Consider the following 13,184-nt stretch of genomic DNA (forward strand, 5'->3'; position numbering starts at 1 on the left):
TGACGAGCGTTCGCAAAACTGTGTGTCCATTGAGCTATTTTAGTCTGGTTACGTGACACATCACAGAGAGCAGTTCATTACAGAGCTCGATCGACGTTTTGTTTGCAGTGGTCATTTTTTATTTCAGATTTCATAATGTGGGGAAATCAGCAGACGCCATACAACCCAAATCAAGTGAGTTGAGCGTTTTAGTTTTTAGCTGTAAAAATGCATTCCCAGGTACAGCTGTAATTTACAGTTGACAAATAACCAAGTACAGTTACACAATTCTACATCCCTTCGAAATTGTTGGAGTATGTTGGGCGCAATCTTTGAAGATGGCCATTTTTCAAATTTGCGCAAATTGCCCCATTTTTACGGCGCAAACTTTATATTCCTTGCATGATTTTAAAGTTTGCATGGGGTGGCTTGGGCGCAAACTTTGAACACCGCGCGATCTTTGTCATTCAAGCGTTCACCAATTGTTGTGAATGGAGAGCTAGCTCTACATGGGGGCTGGTCATCTCGCCACCTAGCAAGCTCGCCACCAACAAAGTCGCCCCCTAACCGGCTCGCCCCGAGTTGTTACAAAGTCGCCCCCTGACAATGTCGCCCCCAAACAATGTCGCCCCCCCCTAGCAAAGTCGCCCCCTGACAATGTCGCCACCAGCCAATGTCACCCCCTAGCAAAGTCGCCCCCAGAAAATAGTTAAGGGTTAGGGTTAGGGTTAGGGCATAGGCAGGTTCTATTTGGGTAACTTTCTGTATGGCGCCACCACTTTTTCACTCATTTTTACAAAAAGGGATATCTCATTGAGGTTAATTAAATACAATATTATTTCATATCGAATGAAAAAGTGGTGGCGCCATACGGAAACTTTTCCTTCTATTTCTATGGGTTAGGGTTAGGGTTAGGGTTAGGGTTAGGGGTTTAAGGGTTAGGGTTAGGGTGAGGGTTAGACCTTCCACAAGCACATTACTTCATACGGAATTTTTTCTGAAAATGTTTTAACTATATTTTTTTACCATAATTATTGTAGCCTTAATTATTTTCCGAACAACATCTGGCGGCGACTTTGCTAGGGGGCGACATTGGCAGGGGGCGACATTGTCAGGGGGCGACTTTGCTAGGGGGCGACATTGTTTGGGGGCGACATTGTTTGGGGGCGACATTGCCAGGGGGCGACTTTGTTTCAACCCGGGGCGAGCCGGGTAGGGGGCGACTTTGTTGGTGGCGAGCTTGTCAGGTGGCGAGATGACCAGCATTCCTATGTATGAACACAATTTGAATGCTGGTCGACGTTAATAAAATCATTGACAACAAATTTAAATTTTGTGCATGGAGTTTATTATTAATTGATGGCGCTTTTACTCAAGCAGACTATAACTATAAGTAGGCTTTACTTGATATTCTTTCCGATTATTATTAAGCCATTATATTACCGAAAGAATCCTTAACTATTTTCTGGGGGCTTCTTTGCTAGGGGGTGACATTGGCTGGGGGCGACATTGTCGGGGGCGACTTTGCTAGTGGGGGAAAAGTTTCCATATGGCGCCACCACTTTTTCATTCGATATGAAATAATATAGTATCTAATTTACCTCAATGAGATATCCCTTTTTGTAAAAATGAGTGAAAAAGTGGTGGCGCCATACGGAAAGTTATCCCTAGTGTAGTGGGCAACATTGTCAGGGGGCGACTTTGTAACAACTCGGGGCGAGCCGGTTAGGGGGTGACTTTGCAGGGGGCGACTTTGTTGGTGGCGAGCTTGCTAGGTGGCGAGATGACCAGCCTCCGACAATTTACCTGAATAGTTTAAAAATAAAAGGGTAAACTGGACAGGATTTGTATTAATGTCTGAAGCGGTTCTTTCGTTACAAAACTTGGAGAATGTTGTAAAAACACGAACTGAGTGATAACAAAAATTAAAATATTGGTCAAGTTATCAATCAAATTCAAAATAGTTTTTTTTTTTTACGAAGTAAGGATACAGCTTAGACCCAGTTACTGGGAGTGACTTAGACCCAGTTACTGGGAGTGACTTAGACCCAGTTACTGGGAACTCCTTTTTTCCAAAATTTGTTATACTTTATTTTTTTTTTGACGACCGAAAATGACATTAAATAGGTCTAGAATCTAGATAGATGCGGCTGGGGATCGCCGATGGTAGATTCCCTGAAAGTGAAACTCCCGGGGAGGACGGACCCATGCAGTTAACTAAGGCGGATAAACTGGTGACGACGTGCGGAAAATTATCAAATTTTCCCAGCAAAACTCCTCGCACAGACCGATGCAATGATAAACAGCGATGGCGTCAGGGCGCCTGAATAGTCTTTTAGAGCATACACTGTGTGTACATGTAGTTTGTAGGTCAGTCCTTGAAGTACTCAATAAAATATTCCTACTTTTTTTCCCCAAAACCAAATATCATGCCTGATTATATATGCACCACTTGTTTGATTTCAGGGCTATGGAGCTCAGCAGCACCCACCACCCCAACAGGGATATGGACAACCTCAACAATACGCACCACCACCACAACAGCAATATGGAGCTCCTCAATACAGACCTCAACAGCAGCATCCACAACAAGCCTATAATCCACACCAGCAGCAACAGCAGCAGCAGCAGCAGCGTGGGTATCAACAGTACGGAGCCCCACCTGGGGGAGCAGTACCTCCTGGTGGAGACCCTACTCTCTGGCATTGGTTTCAGGTAAGCTGTTCAGCAGAGTGTAGGTTTGAGTCCCTGTTGTGACCTCAACAGCATCCACCACAAGCCTATAATCCACACCAGCAGCAGCAGCAGCAGCAGCATGGGTATCAACAGTACGGAGCCCCACCTGGGGGAGCAGTACCTCCTGGTGGAGATCCTACTCTCTGGCATTGGTTTCAGGTAAGCTGTTCAGCAGAGTGTGGGTTTGAGTCCCTGTTGTGACCTCAACAGCATCCACCACAAGCCTATAATCCACACCAGCAGCAGCAGCATGGGTATCAACAGTACGGAGCCCCACCTGGGGGAGCAGTACCTCCTGGTGGAGACCCTACTCTCTGGCATTGGTTTCAGGTAAGCTGTTCAGCAGAGTGTGGGTTTGAGTCCCTGTTGTGACCTCAACAGCATCCACCACAAGCCTATAATCCACACCAGCAGCAGCAGCATGGGTATCAACAGTACGGAGCCCCACCTGGGGGAGCAGTACCTCCTGGTGGAGAGCCTACTCTCTGGCATTGGTTTCAGGTAAGCTGTTCAGCAAAGTGTGGGTTTGAGTCCCTGTTGTGACCTCAACAGCATCCACAACAAGCCTATAATCCACACCAGCAGCAGCAGCATGGGTATCAACAGTACGGAGCCCCACCTGGGGGAGCAGTACCTCCTGGTGGAGATCCTACTCTCTGGCATTGGTTTCAGGTAAGCTGTTCAGCAGAGTGTGGGTTTGAGTCCCTGTTGTGACCTCAACAGCATCCACCACATGCCTATAATCCACACCAGCAGCAGCAGCATGGGTATCAACAGTACGGAGCCCCACCTGGGGGAGCAGTACCTCCTGGTGGAGAGCCTACTCTCTGGCATTGGTTTCAGGTAAGCTGTTCAGCAAAGTGTGGGTTTGAGTCCCTGTTGTGACCTCAACAGCATCCACAACAAGCCTATAATCCACACCAGCAGCAGCAGCATGGGTATCAACAGTACGGAGCCCCACCTGGGGGAGCAGTACCTCCTGGTGGAGATCCTACTCTCTGGCATTGGTTTCAGGTAAGCTGTTCAGCAGAGTGTGGGTTTGAGTCCCTGTTGTGACCTCAACAGCATCCACAACAAGCCTATAATCCACACCAGCAGCAACAGCAACAGCAGCAGCAGCATGGGTATCAACAGTACGGAGCCCCACCTGGGGGAGCAGTACCTCCTGGTGGAGATCCTACTCTCTGGCATTGGTTTCAGGTAAGCTGTTCAGCAAAGTGTGGGTTTGAGTCCCTGTTGTGACCTCAACAGCATCCACAACAAGCCTATAATCCACACCAGCAGCAGCAGCAGCAGCAGCAGCAGCATGGGTATCAACAGTACGGAGCCCCACCTGGGGGAGCAGTACCTCCTGGTGGAGACCCTACTCTCTGGCATTGGTTTCAGGTAAGCTGTTCAGCAAAGTGTGGGTTTGAGTCCCTGTTGTGACCTCAACAGCATCCACAACAAGCCTATAATCCACACCAGCAGCAGCAGCATGGGTATCAACAGTACGGAGCCCCAAATGGGGGAGCAGTACCTCCTGGTGGAGACCCTACTCTCTGGCATTGGTTTCAGGTAAGCTGTTCAGCAGAGTGTGGGTTTGAGTCCCTGTTGTGACCTCAACAGCATCCACAACAAGCCTATAATCCACATAAGCAGCAGCAGCAGCAGCAGCATGGGTATCAACAGTACAGAGCAGAACCTCCTGGTGTAGACCCTACACTCTGGCATTGGTTTCAGGTCAGCTGGATTCTCAGTCAGGATCAGTGTTTTAGTAGCCACAGTGGGCGGTGTTTGGAGGACCCACCCAGGACTCACAATTTTTTTTCCAGCACTCTGAGGGTCACGTCACACAAGGCAATTTACAGGCAACCAGTTCCAGGCAGTTTCCAAGAAGAGAACTCATTCATATTTGAATGCTGTTACATGTTATTCTGGGTATCGTAGGACATTGTTAGAAAAGTTGCTACCAAAGTGGCCCCGCAGCATGCACTGCAGTTGGTTGCCTCCGAGTTTCCTGCAAAAGTTGCCTCATGTCACAAGGCCCTGAGCTAAAATGCATCCCTTAGAATGAATCCAAATATTGTCCCTCCTCTGTGCATTGATCTGAGACACAGCAAAGGAGTATTTAGCTTGACATGGTAAAGGCTCGGGCCTTTATCACACAGCAACGACCCTGTCGGTTTTAAACTGTTTTATAGACACTTTGAAAATTTTAAGGTTTGAAATAATTTTTTCAAAAACTTTGTGAAGAATCTGTTTGATGCGCGTGGGTTAAGCGCTGTTATTAATAGCTTTGAATTGCGTTCCGCGTGATAATATTGGCGCGTGTTAGCTTGCACGCATGACATGCGGAAGCCAGCCGGTTATAAACAGCTCCAGCTGGTCATTATCAACCATTTAAACACCCCCACGTGATGCGCTCTCCACCAATAGGAGTTGCGAAACTGTCTGGGGTATTACTGAATTGTATTTAATACCATGTTGTGTGTTGTTTCTCTTTTAGGCTGTAGATGCAGATAAGAGTGGATCTATTACTGCGGCTGAATTGAGACAGGCTCTAGTCAATGGCAACTGGTCACACTTTAATGAAGAGACATGCAGATTAATGATCGGAATGTTTGACAAAGACAAGTAAGCATATTAGTTTTTCTGAAATTTGTTTCAGTTAACATCATCACATTGTTCAGGCCTGTATGCTTTGTTTTTCGAAAGGGTAAGGGCACTAAGGCATTTTCTGTTCGGTAAAGGACACCCTAGGCTATTAGGAAATTGTAAATTTCTACTGGTGCATTTCAAGGGCACCAAGGCAATGACGAGACGGCATGGAGGCAATCGCCTTTGTTGCCTCCGTGAAGTATCAGGCCTGCAGTCCTACTGCATCTCAAACACATAAGTGTTCTACTTTGTTTTTGTAAGGAATTAGGACAAGGCAACTCTTCCTTTAAGGGCACCTCTCTGATTTTTAGGAGGAAACTTCTAGGGGCAAAAAGGCAGTTACCTCTAACCTCTGTGAAGTATGCAGCCTGGCCTGGTCCATGTATAAAGGATTTGAGGCATTGCATGGTGAGGTATCAATGTATATTTGGTTTGCGGTAACACCATGTGTGTATCTACTTGCAAGGTAGAGTTGTTCTTAGGGAACTGTCTTGCTTTATTCTATTGCCGCGGAGTAGATAATCAAAGGTTCGGGAGACTTCTCAGTTCTGAAAAGAACTGTCCTGCTTTTTAATTATTACCAGGGCGGATGGTATAGAAAATAGACTGGACTACTACATGTACTTTAGCTTATAGGATCGTAATTAACTGTACTGCCGCGGAGTCGGTTCTGAATTGGTCTCAACGTTTCGACTAGCTTGCTCTAGTCATCGTCTAGCTGCACGCCACATGATTGGTTCTCGACCAATCAAACTTCACAGTTTGTTACCGAGGTAAAACAAGTTTGTATGTTTTTCTTTCAGAAATGGGACAATTAATTTCCAAGAGTTTGCCGCCTTGTGGAAGTACATCCAAGATTGGAAGCAGTGCTTTGAAAGGTAATTATGACATAATAATGTTGGATATGTGCCATTTAATAAGACATGTCTTATATGACTGTTGAACAAAGTTTGACCAAAGAGAATGGGGGTCTTAATTAAATCACCAAGCACTAAAAACTAAAGCCCTAACTTTTTAGGCATTATCAAATAAAAGCTTTGTATTTTAGAATCATTGTGTTTTCATGTAATTTACACACTACTTTTTTTTTTTTTCATTTGTAGATTTGATCGAGATAGATCAGGAAACATTGATGCAAATGAGCTTCACCTTGCGCTTGCTTCATTTGGTTACAATGTGTAAGTTACATGTACAGGGTACTGTTATTATCTTAATAAGCTAATATATTAGGCAACTGCATATGATAATAACTAGCTTCATTCATGTAATCCAATGGATAGATTGGATCATAACAGTTATTAATAAAGTACAATTTCCAATTAAAGTCATTGAACACTATTGGTAATTACTTAGAAAATAATTATTAGCTTAAAAACTGACTTGGTAACAAGCAATGGAGAGCCGTTGATGGTATAAAACATTGTGAGAATTGGCTCCTCTGAAGTAATGTAGTTTTTGAGAAAGAGATATTTTCTCACTCAAACAATAAAAGACTTCAGGCCTGCAGCCGTTCATTATGTATCTGAAAGCACACAAATTAATTTTTTTGTACAACAAGGGTGTTTTTTCTTTCATTATTCTCTTCCAACTTTGATGACCAATTCAGTCCATACTTTCACAGGTTTGTTATTTGATGCATATGTTGGGATACACCAAGTGAGAATATTAGTCTATGGTAATGAGAATATTGGTCTTTGACAATTACCATTAAGGTGTCCGCTGTCTTTAAATGACAATAATGTCGGATTCACTTTATTAATTTGAAGTATCGCAAATAGAGAAAGAGTATGTGATTTTCAAAACTTGTTTGATTTATTCTTTGCTGTCCTCAGTTCCCCTGCCTTTTGTTCAATGATAGTACAGAAGTTTGACCGGGGCTCTGTAAGAACAATCAAACTAGACGACTTCATTCAGTGTTGTGTGATGATTCGTTCGTTAACCGAGGCTTTCAGACAAAAAGACACAAATGCTTCAGGAGTGATTAAAATTCACTTTGAAGAGGTAAGATTTTGTAGTTTTTCAGAAAGGAAATGCATTGGTGTAAATGTGTACATTCTTAGTCCTATTTGTATTTTGTTCCTATACCTGGGCAATGGCTGGTACATGAGTGACTCCACCTTCCACAATAGATGTATAGATGGATTGCAGACGGCGTCATCGCCCACCATATTTAATGATAAACAATGGAAAAGTGCATGCGAGTATGTGCTTCTTACAACTCTCAGCCAGTGATAGCCGTTCACTCGTGCATGGTTCATCACAGATGGTGGTCAACGACATCAAGTGCAATCTATACATTCAAGTGGATAAACCAGAAATAGCTACAGAGTTTCTATACTCAAACACCACACAATGGTGAAGAGCTGGAGAACATTTCCAGTCCTAAGTTGGGACTATCTTTGTGAAATCAAATCCCTGGTATTTTATGTGTCCGTCACCCAGTGATTTCTAAAAAAGTCTCCCATTGTGTGGACACCATACCGAATTGTAAACCAAACACAAATTTGTATTTCTTTTTATTTTGTTTGTAACTCATTGATTTTTTGCATAGACTCCAAACATGTGTACATAATATTTGCTGATGCATATTTCACTTGAATTACTTTTGTATAAATTATTCCATGAGTTAAGACTTTATTATGATATGTATTTTTGAACAATAGAGCAGTTTTCAAGAGTTTTTCACTAAGTTTCAAGTTGAGACCGTAGACTGCCGTACTATATTGGTTTATTCAATCTGCCCAAGTCCTCTTTGAATATATTCCTAAATTTTGCTTTACTAGAAATCTAAAGTAATGTTGATACTATTTTATGCTTAAAGATGATATATAACTGCTGATTTTGTTGAGTAATCCTCTGAATTTGATAACGGTTTCAAGATAGCTGACGCCATTAAACTTTTGGCAGGAACCTTAATATAGATTATTTTGTTTGCCTTAGTTTACACTTTTTATTTGCCATCCAGTTGCAATCTTTGGCAAATCGTTTATTGTGGATAGTCTTCATCCAAGTACTTGGTTTATTTTATTCTAAAATGCGTAGCTTCTGGGTTGGGATAAAGCAACCCTCTTATGAGAGATTCCAAAGTAATTGTAAACAGTATCGGTAACACTTAAGTTTTATTTTTGATGTACCATTTAATTAATGTTTTACTGAATGTTTCTCACCTCCGACGTCGAAAGACTGACAGCATATACTCTTCATGTCTTTAATACAAATTGCACAAGTCTGGAAGGATATCATATACATGTACAGTGAAGTTATTTGTGCTGTATTAGCTAATTTTAAACCGGCCATTTTTATATGTATATATGTTGTTTGAGATCTCAACAACTGAATGGTATAGTGTCATATTTTCCTCTTTTCTTTTTATCATCAGTTCCTGGAAATGGTTTTGGAAAATGGTGTTCACTAGATGTGACATGTTGAGCATTCTAGATGTGACATGTTGAGCATTCAACATGTGAGGTAAGAATATTGCTGGTGCCTCTCAATCCCGTGGTATGCACCTAGGGCCTTTCTCAAACCTCGGCTCGGGCTCCGGCTCAAACAAACAGTACAGAGTGTGACACATCTAACATTGCAGTTGGCTTGATATGGACTGCCTGTCAGGCAGGCTGCGTGGTGCAGCAAGACAGCAGTCATGCCAGACTGGTTTATGCGTGATACAGTCGTTACACTACAAATCCAAGTTCAAGCAGAAAATAACTTTAATGATTTCTTCGTTGTCAAAAAAAAGAGAGTCACTACCATCAACAAACAGATTGGAACAAAAAGAGATTCTTGAAGATTTGTATGCTCTCGAAACGGGGATTCGTTCCACTGAACATGATCTCAATCATTGTGTCCCATGTTTTACTGGGATGCCTTTCATTTTGTTCATATTATAAACATGTAATATGAGAGTAAGCCCTGATACTTCACGAAGGTACAGAAGGCATTTGCCTCCATGCTCCCTCGTCATTGCCTTAATTCTTCACTGAGGCAACGAAGGCAACTGCATCCATGGCCCCTGGTCGTTGCCTTGGTATCCTTGAAACGCTCCAGTATCTTCATAGGGTGCCCTTTACCAAGGAGAAAATGTCTTGGTGCCCTAGCCCTTTCAAAAACGAAGCATACAGGCCGGATGTATAAAATAAAATGAAAACTTACCTTACAGTGATATTCTTGATATGAATAGCATCTCTCTTTTGGAGAAGTTTTGGTTCTTAGAAAAACTGGAATTTAGACAGACTTGAGGATCCAACATTCCGGCCTAAACTGGATCCTGTTAGAAAAGTCACCAGACTATTTCCTTTCTGGTTGAATCATGTACAGCCTCTCTAACTAAAACAATAACCGGTATGGTGCCTAATCACCCTAGAAGTGAAATAACACAACTTTGGATGAGTGACAGGTAGTATAACACTGTGCCTCATAGCTCAGGTTGTACAGTATCTGCCCAGAGTGCCTGGGATCTTGGATTCAAATCCCAATTAGGACCATTTGATTTTTCTCTCAGCTCAAGTCTTGCTTACGGTAGAAACTAAGGTACAAGGTTTTTTCTTTGACTTGGTCGTGAAATCAGAATATTAACAAATATTTTGGTTCTTATTCCTAATTTTCAAAATCAAAAATATAACATTTTTAGCACAAGAGCATTATATGTTTTCAAAGTTTGTTTTTCAAAAATAATAATCAGTGATAATGTTTTTGTTCATAGTTTGCATAATCAAATTATATATACAGGGAAAATACTTAGCGGTATACAGTCTATGGTTTTAATCAGTACAAATACAAATTTATATTTAGTAAGTTGTAAAATAATTTCTTTTCATAAATGATATAAACTTATTTTGTTACCTCTTGGAAACATACTGTCTACACAATGAACCTAAATTGTGTATGTACATATAAATCTTTGATGATGAATGAAATGTACATGTTCTAACTTTTTTGAAAGAGTTTATGCTTTCATATTTGTTCAAAGTTACACACAAACTTATTAATCTGTTTGAGGAAAAAATAGTCCATACAATTTTTGTGAAATATGAAATTCTTTAATTAAGAGTTTGAGACCATACTTTACTTTTTATTTTGTATGCAAGTCGCCAGACACACAAGGCCTGAAGGCATCTTTAAGCTTTGGGCTACAATGGCGTGTCCTGGCTGACTCATCTCAGTGTGAGCTGGAATCCATGTCATGACTGAATGTGTCCTTGGGAACCTGCATTAATATGTCATGTCGTACATAGGTTATCATGTCACTGTTCCCGGGGAGACATTGTTTGTTGAAACTCGCTGTGAATACGAAGGTTGTGGGTTGGACTGCTAAGTGCCAGTCAATTTATCATGATTGTATGTGTGATGATGTAGGGGTCCTTGTGGGGTACTTTCAACAAGTTTGTTCTAGTGATGCCACAGAAGTCATAAGAAAAGATGAAACTTAAGACTTCAACAGTGGATGGGCCACGCAGGAGTACACACCGCTTTTATTTATTATATAGATCAGTAAAAAACAGGTACTAACATTAAGAATTTTTTTCAAATTCAACATTTTATACTTCTCTTCTCAAGATATAACCTATATGTATAGAATATTAAATAGATAAGCAAAATAATAGGCACAATAGTGCGCACATCGTTCAAAGTATAGCATAATAGAGTAGTAATGAGTGCTAATATGGTTGTTATAGAGGGAGAGTAGGTCTACGCTGTTTCAGGAAGAACAAATTATTCCCAACCTCTAGTTTTCACTTGCTGCGTAAATTTCATGAAATATCCTCATCTTTTTGTAACCAAAAAATGGCTTATGTATTGTTGGGTATATTGTGCATTTTGATATTGGGCATATTTCGCTTTGAGCAATCGAGTTAAAGGCACTGGACACTTGGTAATTACACACGATAACTTTTAACATAACAAGTACTTACTATGGTAATGAGCAAATGAGAGCTGTTGATATACCATTTTGAGAAACAAGTGAGAATACTAGTCTTTGACAATGTACTTTAAGGGGGTCCATGCCTTTAAGCAACAGTGATTTGGTGAGGCCTTACTGATGATATTTCTGGACTTTTGCAGAATTTTAAAGATTGTTTTAAAGATTGGTAGTGTATGAGTAACTTTGTAGAATCAGGGACTCCCAATTGCAACAATCAATTTGATCTCATGGATCTTGTACTTTGTTTTTATTATTGATACATATTATATATATTTTATATTTGTGGCTATTATTTGGGCTTCCATTGTAAAACTCAGAAATTTCATTGTTATAAAAATTACTTTCTATATAACCAAAGTGTTGTGTTTATTAATATCTCTTTGTGTGTATTCCTGACAAAACGTATGTCTATATCTTTCCATGGTATTTATTTTCTTCAAAAGTTTCTACTCTATTTTCATAAAAAAATACATAGTTTTAAAATTTGTAATAAGTAACCTGCTAAACGTTCTCGCATGGTTGTTGTGAACCCCCCCTATTTATTTTATTGTATAGATGCATGATCACGTAAGAACAATTTTCAAATAGATTGTCATTTGGGGCTTTTCGATGGTATTTCTTGCGCAGTTTTAGTCAAAAGTTGCACAATTTGGGGTCAGAGATTTTTTTTAAATTAAAAGTTGCACGTATATTTATAGGGGATAATGGAGGTATGACTAATTTAGTATCAATGTGTTATGAAACAAACATTTACCATTCTTTATTGCACTGTCTTCATTATTGTCGCAGAATATGATAATTTGGTGAAATATTAGCTTTATGTATGTCCATATTTTTCTACCATAATGCATCCAATTAATATGGTTCATCGACCAATAGAGCCAACACCTTAATTGATGACCTCTAAGGACAGTGAAATCGTAAAAAAAAAAGTTTAAATAGCCCAATGCTGATCGATTTATATTGCTTTGGATTCTCAAGTAATTGTGTTTTAATTAAGTTGACCTCCATGACGCAAGATGACGACCAATACATTGTGTATATGTATACGATTATATTTTGAAGCGCGGCAGTGACACTTGTGGTATTGGTAGCAAGATTCGTAGTTTACACTAAACCGATGTTGTTGTGTGAGACACTACATGATGTTTCTTCAAAGCATAAATACCATTATATTTCATCTTTTGATATTGATGACAATGCAAAGCATTGTTATCGTCCTCTCCTCCTGTCCAACTGGCTGGGTGAAATGGCGTCAGTCTTGCTATATCTTACTGTCTGAGAAGATGAACTGGATGCAAGCCGAGGCGGCATGCAAGCGACTAGGGAGCAACCTCATAGTGCCTGATTCGAAAGAAGAAAACGACTTCATCTTCGAGTGGGCAGTGAAAGGGAATGAGGGTATGTGGATCGGCTGCACAGATGTTGCTGAAGAAGGAGTTTGGCTGTGTGGGGGTCAGCCTGCAAGATTCACCAACTGGTGGTATCCACACTATCCACATCACAACGACACGGGGTTGAACTGTGCCCGAATGACTGTATCCTATGGTGGGCTTTGGTCTGATATCTTAAAATGCAACAGTGACGGCTATAAACTTGCTGCAAGTGAGATGCCGGTCCCTATGATGCCAATCTACCACACCCTGCTAGGTCCCGATGGGCGTGTCTCTCAATACTGCCCACTCAATCACGTCATCGACAACCTGGCCGTTGAGGGTGTGATTGCTTGTGGCTGGGCGTGTACATCAGATCCTCGATGCCGCTCCTTTAATGTTTGGCAGAGCAGCAAGAAAGACAAGAAATGTCAACTCAATGACGTCACCCGTCTTGAAGACGATCACACCGACTTGGAGGTTACCCAAGGCTGCTTCTACTTTGAACTTTAGTTACTCGAAAAATAACACGA

The 13,184-nt window shown here is 41.1% G+C and overlaps 2 protein-coding genes across 2 annotated transcripts; both read left to right on the top strand.

Moving 5' to 3' along the window:
- The first annotated feature begins 23 nt into the window (after positions 1-23).
- On the top strand, positions 24-10,019 carry LOC117292529 (sorcin-like). Its single transcript, XM_033774608.1, has 7 exons — positions 24-174; positions 2,446-2,694; positions 5,204-5,331; positions 6,159-6,233; positions 6,459-6,533; positions 7,188-7,356; positions 8,735-10,019. Exons 1-7 carry the CDS (start codon positions 136-138, stop codon positions 8,768-8,770), a joined length of 771 nt encoding a protein of 256 aa, XP_033630499.1. The 5' UTR covers positions 24-135; the 3' UTR covers positions 8,771-10,019.
- A 2,023-nt stretch (positions 10,020-12,042) lies between these two features.
- Positions 12,043-13,184, top strand: LOC117293042 (low affinity immunoglobulin epsilon Fc receptor-like). The gene has a single exon (XM_033775255.1). The coding sequence runs from the start codon at positions 12,421-12,423 to the stop codon at positions 13,162-13,164; it is 744 nt and encodes a 247-aa protein (XP_033631146.1). The 5' UTR covers positions 12,043-12,420; the 3' UTR covers positions 13,165-13,184.

The sequence above is a fragment of the Asterias rubens genome, chromosome 7 (assembly GCF_902459465.1).
Source record: "Asterias rubens chromosome 7, eAstRub1.3, whole genome shotgun sequence".
Lineage (NCBI taxonomy): Eukaryota > Metazoa > Echinodermata > Asteroidea > Forcipulatida > Asteriidae > Asterias > Asterias rubens.

Excerpts from the sequence above, each read along its gene's own strand:
- LOC117292529 (XM_033774608.1), top strand. The coding sequence starts at position 136 with ATGTGGGGAAATCAGCAGACGCCATACAACCCAAATCAA. Across the intron at positions 5,332-6,158 it reads GGAATGTTTGACAAAGACAA|AAATGGGACAATTAATTTCC; the intron begins GTAAGCATATTA and ends TTTTTCTTTCAG. Across the intron at positions 6,234-6,458 it reads TGGAAGCAGTGCTTTGAAAG|ATTTGATCGAGATAGATCAG; the intron begins GTAATTATGACA and ends TTTCATTTGTAG.
- LOC117293042 (XM_033775255.1), top strand. The coding sequence starts at position 12,421 with ATGATGTTTCTTCAAAGCATAAATACCATTATATTTCATCTTTTGATA.